The 15,225-nt window shown below is 46.5% G+C and overlaps 1 protein-coding gene across 4 annotated transcripts in view; it reads right to left on the bottom strand.

Moving 5' to 3' along the window:
- Positions 1–15,225, bottom strand: part of RBBP5 (RB binding protein 5, histone lysine methyltransferase complex subunit) — a 256,733-nt gene that overhangs the window by 84,973 nt on the left and 156,535 nt on the right. For all 4 annotated transcript variants that reach the window (XM_078644629.1, XM_078644631.1, XM_078644628.1 and 1 more), the window contains exon 10: positions 10,642–10,759. In XM_078644629.1, the coding sequence (XP_078500755.1) occupies positions 10,642–10,759 (118 nt within the window). The remainder of the gene's footprint in view (positions 1–10,641; positions 10,760–15,225) is intronic.

Raw genomic sequence — 15,225 nt, 5'->3', positions numbered from 1 at the left:
CCAAATCACGTGCGGAATAAGTGGAAGAGGTGGAAAAGCATAGGCAAATATCCCTGACCAGTTATTCATAGTGCATGTCCCATGGACTGTGGAAACCTAGAGGTGAAGCTTTGGCACTCAGCGTTTTTGGCGGTTGCAGAGGTCTACTTTGGGGAATCCCCAAAGATGGATGTACTGGAGTAGGACTTGCAGGTGGCCTGCCCATTCGTGGTCTTACTGTGGCATATAGATGTGCAGATCTGCAAACTCATTGTCCTCCCCGAAAGGCATTCTGCTAAAAGGTGTTATGTTGTGGTGAAGTGCCCAATGTCAAATATTCTGGGCTAACACGGACAGCTGCTGCGAGTGCGTGCTTCCTTGTTTCTGAAGGTAATACATGGCTGTCATGCCTGTTTGGATGAGGACTACTTTGCATTAAATCTGACATAAGGCGGCCATGAGAGACCCAGATGAGGAGACACCTGACAATGCAGACTGAACCCCTCACCCTAAATCCAGCTGCTTACCAAATATTAACACAGGTACACTGGTTCAAGTGCCCTCCAACTGATAGCCCAGCGATACAGATCCACTATGGCGGACAGCAGAGCAAAGCATAGAACAAGCCTGGTGTAAAAAGATAGGAGGAGGATTATGCGTGACACGCTTGGGGGGGAAGGGAGGGGGGGCTAGTTATTAATGGGTTAATGTTGAACAGCAAATAAGAGGACTGATGGATGCGAACTCTTCAGACTAATAATGAACTAGACTGTTTTACCACTATGTAGGGGGTTGCCAGGGATGGGAATAGGAGCACAAAGCGAATTTCCAGTCCACAACAGGAAGCAATGGACTCCTACGCCAAGGGATTTTGCCTCATTATAATTGTAATCAGAAGTACATTATTGTAGGACTGTTTAAAACCCAATAAAACCTGTTTAAAAATAAATAAATAAGGCGGCCATGAGAGCTAGTTGAATGGCCTGCAATTCTAAATAAATGATGTGGAAGCCCCATTGATGGGAAGCCCACATGCCCTGAATGGTCATATCTTGCAGATGCACCTTCCATCCCGTGAGAAATCCGTCCATTCTAATGGTCACAGCAGGACTGGGTCTAGAAAGGGCCGGCCCTACAACCGATTGCTGTGGTTCCACCAGCTAGAATGTTTGAACCCTTCCCTGGCTTAGATAAGTTTTCCTATGACCTTGTTGAGAACTGCACCCAGGAAGGTCTGGACCAGAAGTGTTTGAAGATGGGACTGGACGATATTGATGGTGAATCCCTGATTGAGAGGTCTATTGTGGTGTGAGCAAGGCACAGCTCGGTTTCCACTCTGATCAGCCAGTTGTCGAAGTAAGGGAAAACATGGCTGCTGCCCCGCCTGAAATGAGAGACTAACAAAGGATGGAACTTTGTGAATACCCGAGGGCCACAGTCACTCCAAACGTCAAGGCTCAAACTGAAAATGTTGACCACTTACCACAAACCGCAGGTATCAGCAGAGATCAGGGTGTGTATTGGGATGTGGAAATAAGTGTTCTTCAGATCAAGGGCAGTCATGAACCGCCTTGTTGCAGCATAGGGCTGAAATCAAGTAGCGTAACCGGAAATGCTCTGGCAGGATATTCTCGTTGAGGGGCCTGAAGTAGAGTATAGGCTTGATGGCCTCGTCTTTCTTGAGAATAAGGAAATACAGGAAATATACCCCTTTGGAGCACATGGTGTGGTGGCAAGGCCTCTACCGCCGCTTAAAGAATTGGCACTTGTAAGGAATGCTGATATCTGGAGTAGGGGTGCGTTTGTGGGTGGGGTGGGTGATATGTAGTGAGCTCTAAGGTGTACCCCTGCCTTATGATAGAGGACCCATTGTTCAGATGTTATTTCTTCCCACCGTGGCAGAAACCCTTGCAGTCTTCGCCCAACAGGAGCAGTGTGATCGGGGAGAAGAGAGAGAGCAAGAGAGTCACTGTTTAGCAGGGGCTCCTTTGGCTGCACCCCCTCTACCTCTTCCTTTGAAATGGTTCTGTCTATAACCACCCAACCCTCCTACCACCTAGAGCGGCACTGTGTAGGTTGCTGCTTCAGCCTCTGGTAAGTGCCAGGTGTATTGGGGGAGGTGACCCGGCCACCTCCTCTGACTTGGGTCCTCCCAAAGGAACCCCAGGAGGAAGGAGTCTGGAGAGCACCCACAGCCCTGGCTGTATCTGTGATCTCTTTGATCTTTTCCAGCATCTGATCTGGTGGTGGCATTTGAAATGATTTTGCCCTCCAAAACCAGCTTGTGGCCACATGTTTCTATTGCTCCGGAAGGTGCTGGATGAGTTCCTGCATATCATGCAAGTGGGCCCTATTGTAATGAGTAAGCCAACGGAGTTAGAAATCCTCCAGTGAGTGGCAGATTGCACAGCAAACCTCTTGGCCCCTGTGTCAATTTTCTTACTCTCCTTATCTGGTGGAGAGGCATTGCGAGTTCCTTCAGCATTTGAGCACTTGCACGCAGTGTGGGTCAGCAGCGAGTCCGGTGAAAGTTGTCTCCGGATGGAAGGCGGGTCAATGGGTGAGGTATATTATTTATCTATCCTCGGTGTAACCACTCTGGCCTTCTCCGGCTCCCTAAAATTGTCAGAAGCAGTTTTGAGCAAGCCTTTGAGCACATGCTGAAACAGCACGTTATGTCGAGTGGTAGAGTCTTTACCTTCATGAATGGTGTTTAGAGCAACCTTATGGAATTTGGCAGCTCTGTGGGTGACCTCATGGTAGGAGGTAATGTCATCGGGAGGGTTTGGCTGGGTAGAGATCTGGATCGATGTCTTTTCTGCTTAAGTGGTGGTAAGGGCTCCATAGCAAGTTCCTCCGCAAGAGGGAAGAGGGTCCTGCACCTTAGAAGGTAGTTTGGCAGAGACATTCCCAGTCTGGGGGTGGATGTAGAGTATTTTCTTTTGAGCTTCAAGCTCTTTCTAATGCTGGAGAATGGGCTGCTCCAGATCCTCGGACCCCGCTGATGTTGGGGCTCTGTGTGCCGGTCGACTTGACATTGAGTGAGTCTTTCAGCTTGTCGCCACGGAGTTGATTTTCATCACTGTATGATGTTTTGGAGCTGAAGGGGTCTTCCAAGCTGATTTCGGTTTTGACAGAGCTGTCCGCACCGACGAAGTCCACAGTTGGTGCACAGGTTTGGGTACCAGAGTATGGCTCTGTATCAGCTCCAAGGACTTCTGTCATTGCCGACCACGGCCTGCAGGCAGATGTGGACTGGAAGTCTGATGTTGGGCTTTGGGGTTCAACACCCGTCCCCTGCTGGGGCAGAGCTCAGCCTGTCCATGCTGTTAATGTGCAACCGGTCGAAAAGAGTTTGTACTCACTGTTGAAGACATGACATCTTTGTGCACCTCCAGATTCTGCTGCCCTTTTATCTTAGAGTCAAAGTGGGAGCTCACTTTGGCCCTGAATTGAGGGGCTGGTCTCCTGAGGTTCACTGATACCTTAAGATCTATTAGTAGTGGAAGGCAAGGCAAGCAGAACATGCTGCCCTGTCATGCTCCAACAAACGGCAGAGGTTGGAGACCTGGTGGAGTTTGGTCCAGGGATTCTTGGAGTTGAACTGAGGACAGTATTGAAAAGGAGTCCTTTACATCACTGAGTGGTCCTCGTTGGAGAGGAAAACCAAAATTGAAGACGAGGCACAAAATCCCGTATGGGGGGGGGTCGAGTGGAAACCCAGATGCTGAGCCAGACGGATGTCGTAACGAGGGGAAACTGACCGCGGATAGTGATAGTGCCCATGAGAGAGGATAGTCTGAAGAAATCGGACAACAAACACTACGAAGCATTGACTCAGAGCTGGATCAGTAAAACGTCCGAACCAGAGAGAGGAAAGAAAACAAATGAACAATGGAGCAATGCCAATGCTCCTTACCAGTCATAGGAGAAGTCACTATACTATGGGACTCAAAGGAAAATTTGACTTACCCAGTAACCATCTGTTCTTGGCATGTAGAGCTGTAGATTCACATGCGCCCACCTGCCTCCCAGGGTACCTGTACCTGTTGCAGTTTCTTACTTATATACATAAGCATGGACATCTCTGTTCTACGCTTACAAACTCCATTCTCAGCCTCTGAGGGAAAACAATCTAACAATGGAGTCGATGCCATGTGCACTATCACTGAAAAGAGGAGTCACCTGACCTCGTGACTGGAAAGACTTCCACGAAGAAAAACAACTGGCAAACGTCCAAGCCCAACACTGGATTGCAGCAGTATGTAGGGCACGTATATCTACAGCTACACATACCACAAACATGCATTAAAAAAAGCTTTATATCAAGAACTGACAATTGTAGTTGTCATTTCCCCCCACTAACGGTTGGAGTGGCCACAGTTGCAGATAAATGGACTTGGGAGAACAATGGCAGTTATGAGTCAGGGTTTCAACCACTGGTAAATCTACAACTGCTCTGCAGATTTAGAAATGATTTCGAGCACAAAGCTCAGCAAAGCCTCATTTAGCTACCTTAATTACTAACAGGCACATGCATCAAAGCTTTTTGCGATTGCAAAGGGTGCGATTCGCAAAAATCGACCATTTGCGATCGAAAAATTAGCTTTTGCATTGCATGAAACAACCTTCTCCTTGCAATTTAAGAAATTGCAATTTTTATGATTTCTTAAATTGAGATTGCATTTAAGGAATTGCAATTTGCTATTCCTTGAATGCAATGTAATAAAGTAAAATGAATAGCGATTTCGCTAATAGGGGGTGCAAATCACCATGAAGTTGAACTTCATGGTAATTTGCAAAAACTTTGAAAAATGCACTTTTGTGCAATTTTCAAAGTTTCATGTTCCGCACACACATGTCCTTTTGACACCTTTGCACCCTTAAAATTGCATGAGCAATTTGCGAGGACCTATTGGTACTCACAAATTGGACATGCAATTTCCCATTCGGCTGGAGGCACTCCCAGAAGGTTTGTGGCGGCAATAAGGGCACCCTTATAGAGAGGGGTTCAAAGAAGTCACACCACAAGGCTCTACAGGTGCGGATTCTTTTATTTGGGTGCCTAGGGAGTGTAAATGGTCCTTCTCGTTGTGCAGCAGCTGACAACAGAGAGCTCAGAAGCACCCCCACTCCCTCAGGTCCTTGCAGCAGTTGAGCTGCTGGTCTCTTCTTTGAGGCAGGAACTCCTCTGCAGGGCAAACTGCAGCACCCTTTACACAGCAAGCAATGTCCCTTTTCTCTCAAGGCAGTACATAAACATTCTAGCAGGAGACTCGACCTGGCTCTGCCTTCAATCCGGTGGGAATCCAGTAATCCGCAGATCCTTGCCTCGGAATACAGCCTCACCTCAACTACACTAGCATACAGTTTCTTTTCAGTCAGTGAGAAAACGAACTATAACTGGCCAGAGACATCAGTACTTATCCCATAGAGGTGCCCAATAAGCCTCTGTGCAGTGTTTTAATTGTACTTTTTAAGGGCTTCTCCAATCAGATCCTGCATGATCAGTGCATGTCACGCTGATGCTACTGATGCTACAAAGGAGCCTTTTCTGAGCTGGATCCTAATAGCTCCGATGAAATGTGTACTCAGGTCATGATGGTGGAAATTTTGTGGCACAAATGAGATAGATGTAAGGGGTGGAGCTCCTAGCAGTATTATGCTAGGAGGAACAGCATGCAAACACAAATGTAGAAATTGGACACCTCCACCTAACAGGACACCATAACCCTCTACAGTAAAACATTGAGGGAAGAAAAGGAAGGTTCCATTGCAGGCTCCAAGGTTAACAGATGACCTGGGCTTCCTCATCCAATGGCCTCCACCAACTTGTGCGGTCCTATGTTATGTCATGTGCATTTGTATAGCACACAAATCACCCAGGAGGCTATCCCGATATTGGAAGTACATTCACGCAAAGGGAAGCAAAAATGCCTTAGTTGCTGTATCCAGCCAAACATGCATGCCGGCTCCAAATTCATCCAGGGAAGAGTGCAGTTTAGGTGACGTTGGATGCCCATCGACATCAGATGAAAACCATGGGGTCACAAACCAATCGACAAGGAGACTCCCTAATGAGCATGTATGATTGTATTGCTCACTGACAGATAAATCAAAAGCATACAATGGCTCAACAGTTAGTTGCCAAGAGATCAATATAGGGCCGGGATTCACCTTGCCCTAGCACATGTAGGCAATATTTCTGTCCCAACTCACAGTGTGAGTAAGTGCCTTTGTACATGGCTAGCCCCCACGTTTTGCCTGGAAATTGATGTTGTTTCAATTTTAGTGAACAGGGACCCTGTCAACCATATCCCCTGTGCCAGGGCTTCTCACCGAAAAATATATCCATAATTTGTATTTCTGCCCCCTGTAAGTCTCTAGGAAGTGGTACCCTCGGTACCTAGGGCCCGGGAGCTGAGGAGGGTCTCCTGGGACTTCCTCACTAGGACCATGCCACTGCCCTTGCAGCTTGTATGCCCCTGGGAGGTGAAAAACGACAAAGTCTGCATGATACCCTGTCTGGGTGCCATGCCAGCAAGTAGCACCCCTCTGGCAGACCCTAAGGTAGGGTACACTATACCACAGCTGAGGGCATATCTGAATGAGTAGATATGTCCCAACAATACTTAAGTCAATTCTTAAATATTTTAAGTGCCAGGGAAGCCATAAGGAGTACATGGACTGGAAACTCGACAACTTGAGTTCTGAAGCACCATGATGGCTTCATTGAAACCAGCAGTGTTTGGTACCAAACAGCTCCTTGTAATAAATCCACACTAATGTCAGTGTGAGATTGATTAAACCACGTACTCAGAGGACACCTCAGAGGTGCCCCCTGAAATCTAACCGACCCTGGTGTGGTCACTGACTGGCTTTAGGCAGACTGCCACACACGTTCATGTTTCTGGACCCTCTGGGTGGAGAGCCTCTGCTCTCTTGACCAGAAACAATGCACACCCTGAGCGGAGGTTTCACACCTCCTCCCCCAGGATCAGGGCTCAAAGGGGAATGTTCACAGGCCTGTCACTTTTGTAATGCAACCCCCACCCTCCCAGCCCCTGCCTCTGCCTCTGCCTCTGACTCTGCTGCTAGTAGCAGATAGCAGCCCCCGGTTTACACCCCCACTTTTGGCAGAAGAACCGGAGGGAACACGTAGCATGGCTAGGAGGTGTGCCCACATTAGACAAACTCCACTGTGTCGACTTTTGAAAGTGAAAAGTATTTTTATTTAAAAATATACTTAGCCTATTGCGAAGATCTTGGTCTTAAAATAAAACACAAAGAAAGCTTATATTTATAAAATTGGTGTGGTTATCCTTTTTGAGTCATGAGTCCATTATTGATCAATGTTGTGCAATAAATGTCTTGCACTCCACTGTGTTAGGCCTAAGACTGCTCGCCCACACTACCACTAATGGAGCACTTTGGGTTTTATGTTATGTTATGTTATAAGCTGTTTTGTAACACGCTCAATTACTACCGGAGTATCCTGGCGCGGTATACCGCTGGGGAACCCGTCCTGGCTTTTCCCTGTGGGATGGCCCCTACTGTGAGTCCCCAAGGTGAAGCCAGGCATCCCCGGCGTTGATGGGGCCGTTATGGAGATTAGGCAAGCTAATGCCCAGAGTTGCCGAGTGGGACCCCTGGTTAGAGTAGGCACCAAGGCGAGAATTATCGAGTCCGCTGACCCTGGTCCACGAGGGTCGGGAATTGAACCCTGGTCCCGGGCCGACTCTAACCAGTGAGCCACACCACTCCATACACTACTGGGAAACTCCTGACTATGCTCTCCATGTAACCACCTAGTGGCATACCATATACAGAGCTTTCTTCCTATACACAGTCACATTAAATTTGATACTTACGCTCATAAATATAATGGTAAAAATAACAAAAAGTGTATTCCCCCTGTAGAAGGCTGGCTCTGTATATGGTATTGTCACTAGGTGTTAATACAGTGCACGAGTCCAGGGTTCCCAAAAAGTCTACAGAGCTTAAGGTAAAACCTAATTTGCTCTATTAGACATTTTTTGCTCAGCAGTGTTCAATAATGGACACACGACTCAAAGATGGAGATCCAGACCAATTTTAGAAAATGATACTTTGTTTGTACTTTATTTTAAGACCATGATCTGCGCAATAAGGTAAGTACGTTTTTAATTAAAAATACTTTGCACTCTGAAAAAACGACACTATTTTCAGAACAGTTCAATGTTATCCTATCGGGAAAACAGTTTGGGGGTTAACCAGGTAAGTATGCACCTTACAGTTCCAGTCTTCGGGACCAAAGATTAGTAGTGGGCAAGGAGTAGGTAAGTACCTGCACCACCAGCTGCGCAAGGGCAGCCGGTGCAAGCTCTCAGTTCGACCCAATGTGTTCCAATGAAGACTGGGGGTCCTTACAACCACGCTGCTGTAGGTAAGTGGAACGGGTGCAGGGGCCATGCTTTGGTTGTTCAGGACCAGCACGGGGGTAGACACTAAGTAGCATCAAACATACACCACCAGCGGTACAGGGGTGGTTGGGGGCAGGGTACAAACACATCGTTGGGCGCCCAAAGCAATCCTATGGAGTTTCTTTGTTTTGGAAACAGGCAGAAGGCGTTGAATCGGAGAGTCAAGGCAGAACACCAGCGACAGCACAGGTAAGTTGAGGTATTGGGGGTTACAGGGGCACCGCTGGTCCATCTCACCCAGGGGTGCCTTTAGAAATCAGAAATCTTCTTACTGGGCCGGTCGCAGTGGGGGGGACCCTTCAGATTCACTTTGCAGGCACCCTCGGGGAGGTCAGCCAACACTGTATTCAGAGTCCTGGTCGCTGGGGAGACCTCACTGGGCAGGTGGGCCACTTAGACTTGGGCCATGGGTGTCGGGTGCAGAGAGGGCACGAGTCGCTGTTCCGCCTGGATCCGGAGTCTTTGTTGTTGTTTTCTTCTGGACAGGTCAGCTGTCCACGGGAGAGTGGAGTCTTTTGTTGAAGGCAAAAGTCATCTCAGGGGTTTCAAAGGTCACTAGCTGCAAGACAGATCACAGGTTTGTCACAGCTGGAGACAGGCTGGTAGGGCTGGGGCCAAGGCAGTCGTCTTCAGTCTTCTGTGCAGGGTTGTCTTCTTTCTTGGTAGGTCATCACAGATCTAGTTTCCAGATCTGGGAGAGCCACCTAAATACTAGAATTTAGGGGAGTAGCAGGTAGGGCCATTGGGCACCTTACCGAGCGTGACTATAAACTCTATTATGCCCCCCTACTTTAGGAGGGGGACATATACCTAGCCCTCATTCGAGGGGTCTCCATATTTTCAAGAACGCGGGGACTGAAAGGTGTGCTTCACATCCCCTCCCCCACCTTAGGGGTGGGGTAGGTAGAGGTGGGTACATCTCCTTTTCTTCTTAGGTTTTCCCCCCTGTTCTCCCACCCAAACTGTGGGCTGCCATCCGCTGCTACCGATTCAAAAAGGGGGTGGTGATGGACAGAGTATCTGAGTTAATCAGAACACTCCTACCCAGTCAACAGATCAGGGCTTGATCCATCACCGTTTTTTAGCTCAGCTGCTACCAGCAGAGGCTGGGTGTTGCATTACAAAGACGACAGGCCTTTGAAGCTCCCCTTTTGAGCACTGGACAATTCTGGGGGAGGAGGTGTGACACCTCTGCCCAGAATGTGCATTGTTTTTGGTCCCAGAGAGCAGGGGTTCTCCACCCAGGGGGCCACCTAACAGGGGCATACAAGATGCCAGGGAAGTGTGGTATGGTCCCGGCGCATGAGTTCCCAGGGGACCCTCTCCAGCTCCCAGGCCTTAGATACTAAAGAATACCATTTACTAGGGACTTACTGGGGCAGAAATGCCAATTAGGAATTTGTTATTAGGGAAGTAGCAATGGCACAGGGAACCTGGTTGTCAGGAACCCTGTGCACTACGTTTGAAACCACATCAAAGCCAGACAAAAAGTGGGCGGGGCTATCCAACCAAAAAGAGGCATTTTCTCACACCACCCAACAGCCACCTCTTCCACTATATCTGAGAGTGGACGTCAGCTTAATGATAGTTAAGGAGCACAAGCCTTCTATCTCAAACCCTGGAGAGGGTCACCAATCCCCGAAAACTTAGGGTTCCTACTTTATCCAGTAGGCAGAATAGTGTATGATGTTACATGTACTTGTTGCTAGCTAGTGAACCATATGCAAGGAAAATAGTGTCCATGGAGAATAACGTGTGGATCTTAACAACATGGTGGATCCATGTAAGTTGTTCTAACTTGCCAAATGTTTCTTACAGTACAACTATGGCTACCAAGATATGACAGAGGCCAGATATCACACATCCAACTTCATAGATTGTATATTTATGTTTTGCAATTCTGATCTTTTCACTAGCAGGAAGTAAACGGATAAAGGTGAGGACTTGTAACTCTTATAAACATAAGAGCTCAGACTTTACTTTGAGTATGCCAAGTGTTACTTAGTGGTCATGCCATATCTAAACTGCTGACCCAAGTTGTTTGTACCAGTAATTAGTCCCCTAGAGCTCCTTCAGTAAATAAAAGTACCCACACAATATATTGGACGTTTCTGCTGATTGTCCCACGGATAAATCAAAGGGCCTCACACAGACATTGTGGATGCCACACATGTTAAACAAAATTTGTCTCAGTAATTACCTGTCTGCTCAGGTTCACTCTTGTCCTCATCTTCAATATCAAACTCTGATTCACGCTCCTCATATTCCACATTCTCATCAAGCTCTTTGAAGTCTGGGGCAAAAGCACTCCAATTTTCCTGGATCACAGAAATATAATGTCTTAAGTGTAAAGAAAGATGTGAAAATCGCAGTATGAAGCCCAAAACAGCCTTGCAACTCTGATGTTCGTAACCCATCAAAAGCTTTGCCACCCGCTTATTTGTAAGCATCTGCTGTCATCAAACAAATTCAATACTGTGGTGGTTTTAGACTGCCAGACTACTGACAAGATACATTTCCAAACCTATTACATGCTGGTGATTCCTTAGGAATCTCATACCACCTGCAAGGTGTGTAGTGCTTAATTTGTTCCAAATATATATATATATAATAAATGACTGGGCCGAGATATGTTTAAGAAGGCCACACCAGTTTCGTGACAACACTGCAAAATGCCAGTACTGACACTACCTGCAACTCTATCACTCCTACGAATGTGACAATTTGGACTATTCCAGGACACCCAAAACTGTAAGAATAGCCTGGGCATGCTGGTATCATCATCTAAAAAACAGACATTGAATTGTAAAAGACAGTTTATGTGCGCTACTTCATATTAAGCATACAACACTACCACGTGTTGCAACAGAATAAAAAAGTGCAGGTTTTGGAAAATAATTGCTGCTGCTGCTGACACCTGGCAAACTCCAGCACAAACTTAGCACTGTGTATGAGACTGTCATCATGTGCCCTAAGCAGACAAAACTGGCACTATAACTACTCCAAAGAGAATACTTTACAAAACTAGATTTGTTTGCACTTTATGAAACACTACACAAGGTTATGCAAGCCTTTGCTCGAGTCAAAATGAATACTTTAAGGTTTAGGTGATCCGATATAACGCATGGGGGCTTACCCACTGTACAATTGGCTTGATATTGTGCCAAGCTAACAATAAGTGTAGTGAATTTCGGGATCCTACCCACTACTACTTCAATCATAGCAATGCCTGACTGTCACTGAACTGCACGGATACAACTGAACAAATGCATAACTTCAGTTATCATTTGTGACAGCAGGTAGTTTAAGGAATATGCTACTTACCAGTATGCATCTGTTCTTGGCATAGAGGGCTGCAGAGTGGTACATTTATGAATAGATCGCCATCTGGTGTTGGGCTCGGATGATTGCACTTGTTTTTCTTCTGGAGAAGTCTTTGTCGTCATAGATGACTCCTCCTCTTGGTGTTAGTGCGCATGGGCATCGGCTCCATCCTTAGATTGTTTTGCCATAGTAGGGTTAGATGGAGCAAGTGTAGTATAATACATAAAGATATGCCCATGTAAGTGTATCTAAATAAGATAATGTTGGGACAGACACAGGTTTCCGGGGAGGCAGGGAGGGCATGTACCACTCTGCAGCCCTCTATGCCAAGAACAGATGCATACTGGTAAGTAGCATATTCCGTTCGAGGCATATGGGCTGCAGATGGTACATTTATGAATAGATTGTACAGCAGTTACCTCCCTAGCGGTGGTCACCAGTGTCTGTCGCAACTGTTTGAAATAGAGTTTTTAATACAGCTTGGCCCACTCTGGCTTGTTGTGCAGCCTGTACATCAACACAGTAGTGCTTTGTGAATGTATGTGGTGTAGACCAAGTTGCTGCTCTACATATGTCATCTAGGGGAATGTTCCCTAAGAATGCCATAGATGCTCCTAGTTTTCGTGTAGAATGAGCTCTAGGAGGAACAGTTAATGTTCTCTTTGCTTTAATGTAACATATTTGTATACATCTTACAATCCATCTAGCGATGCCTGCTTTAGAGATAGGATTGCCCTTATGTTTTGGGGAAAATGCTACAAATAGTTGTTTAGTTTTCCTGAAGTTTTGTGTTCTTTCTATGTAGTACAAAATGGCTCTTTTGACATCTAGTGTATGTAGAGCCCTTTCTGCTACCGTCTGTGGCTTTGGAAAGAAGACTGGTAGTTCCACTGGCTGGTTGATGTGAAATGCTGAAATTACTTTAGGCAAGAACTTTGGGTTTGTTCTAAGAACCACTTTATTCTGGTGTAACTGTAGGAATGGTTCTTGTATTGTCAATGCCTGTAATTCACTTACTCTCCTGAGTGAGGTAATGGCTATAAGGAAAGCCACCTTCCATGTAAGGAATTGTATTTCGCACCTATGCATCGGTTCGAAAGGTGGCCCCATTAGTCTGGTGAGTACTACGTTGAGGTTCCAGACTGGGGAAGGTGATAATCTTGGTGGAATGACTCTTTTAAGGCCTTCCATGAAGGCTTTTATCGCTGGTACTCTGAACAGTGATATGTGCTGCCTGTTTTGTAGGTACGCTGCTATAGCTGCTAGGTGTACCCTGATAGATGTGTACGCTAGATTACATTGCTGTAAGTGTAATAAGTAGCAGATAATCTCCTTTGTTGATACGTCCAGAGGGTTGATATTGTTATTAGTACAGTGTATAGCAAACCTCTTCCACTTAGCTGCATAGCATGCTCTGGTGGTGGGACGTCTCGCTTGTTTAATTATCTCCATGCAATTTGGGGGTAGATCTAAGTATCCAAATTCTAGGATTTCAGGAGCCAGATCGCTAGGTTCAATTGTGTGGGATCTGGGTGCATTATTTCTCCATGGTTCTGTGTAAGGTGCATGGGTAGAATTCGTAGCTTTTGATGTGGCACTTGTGAGAGTTGCAGGAGCGTGGTGAACCACGGTTGTCTTGCCCACGTGGGTGCTACTAGTATCATGGTCATTGAGTGTTGTTGTAGTTTTCTGACCACTAATGGGATTAGTGGGAGAGGGGGAAAAGCGTATGCAAATTTGTTGGACCAATTTATCCATAACGCATTGCCCTGCGACAGGTGGTGCGGGTACCTGGACGCGAAGCTTTGGCATTTTGCGTTCTGATGAGTGGCAAAGAGGTCTATCTCTGGCTGTCCCCATCTTTGGAAGAATGGCTGCAGTATTTGTTGGTGCAGTTCCCATTCGTGTATTTGTTCCGACTGTCTGCTTAAGATGTCTGCTATCTGGTTTTGGACTCCTGGTAGGTGTTCGGCTAACAGATAGATGTTTTGAGGAATGGCCCATCTCCAGATTTCCTGTGCTAGTCTGGATAGTTGGAGAGAGTGCGTCCCCCCCTGTTTTTGAATATAATACATTGCTGTCATGTTGTCTGTTCTGATCAGGACTGCTTTGTTGGTAACATGTATTTGGAAGGCTTTCAATGCTAGAAACACCGCTAGTAGTTCTAGGTAATTGATGTGCAGTCTTTTTTCCTGCACACTCCGCCTTCCTTGTACTGTGTATTTCTCCATATGTGCTCCCCATCCTGTGAGCGATGCGTCCGCTGTTATTGTCACCTGTGGAATTGGTTCTAGGAACGACCGCCCCTTGGCAATGTTTGTTGTGTTCCACCACTTCAGAGAGCGGTGTGTGCGGTCGTCTACCAACACCAGATCTGTAATCTGTCCTTGAGCCTGATTCCACTGTGTCGCTAAGCATTCTTGTAGCGGACGCATTTGTAGTTTGGCATATGGTATTAGCAGTATGCAGGATGACATCATACCTAATAGCTGCATAAACACTCTTGCTGGTAGTGAGTGTTGTGGCTGGAATCTTTGAATGATAGTAAGCATTGTTTGGATCCTGACTGGATTGGGGTATACTTTGGCTTTTTCTGTGTCTATAGTAGCCCCCAGATATTGTTGAACCTTGCTTGGTTGTAGGTGTGACTTTGTGTAGTTCACCGTGAACCCTAGCTGGTGTAGTAGCTGAATTGTCTTTTGTGTGTTTTGAAGACATTCCTCTTGTGACTTGGCCTTTATTAGCCAGTCGTCCAAGTATGGGAAGACATGTATTTGTTGTCTTCTTAGGTGAGCTGCCACCACTGCCAGGCATTTTGTGAACACCCTTGGTGCCGTTGTGACACCAAACGGAAGGACTTTGAACTGATAATGTTGTCCTTCTACCACAAACCTGAGGTATTTCCTGTGGGCTTTGTGAATCGGGATATGAAAGTAAGCGTCTTTTAGATCCAGTGTAGAAAGAAAGTCCCCTTTCTTCAGTAAAGGAAGTACCTGTTGGAGCGTGACCATGTGGAAATGTTCCGAATTAATGTATGCGTTGAGAGGTCTTAGGTCCAGTATCGGTCTTAGAGACCCATCCTTTTTGGGAATTAGGAAGTATAGGGAGTATACTCCTGTTCCTTGTTGGTGCTGTGGAACCTTCTCTATGGCATGCTTTCCTAGCAGGGATAGTACTTCCTGCTTTAACAGTGTCAGGTGATCTTGTTTCATTGGACGCTGTTTGGGGGGGATGTTTGGTGGGGTAGATGTGAGTTCCAGGCAATAACCATGTTGGATAATTTGTCTCACCCACCTGTCTGATGTGATGTTTTCCCAGACAGGTAGGAACTGTGATAGGCGTCCCCCGACCGGTGTTATATGGTCTGGGGGGAGCTGTATGAAGTCACTGCTTTGGGGTTGGAGAGTTGCGGTTGTTGTTGTTTCCGCGACCTCTACCCCTGTTGTTGTTACCTCTGTAA

Source organism: Lissotriton helveticus, chromosome 5_1 (assembly GCF_964261635.1).
Source record: "Lissotriton helveticus chromosome 5_1, aLisHel1.1, whole genome shotgun sequence".
Classification (NCBI taxonomy): domain Eukaryota; kingdom Metazoa; phylum Chordata; class Amphibia; order Caudata; family Salamandridae; genus Lissotriton; species Lissotriton helveticus.
This window is presented reverse-complemented; position numbering and strand designations above follow the sequence as displayed.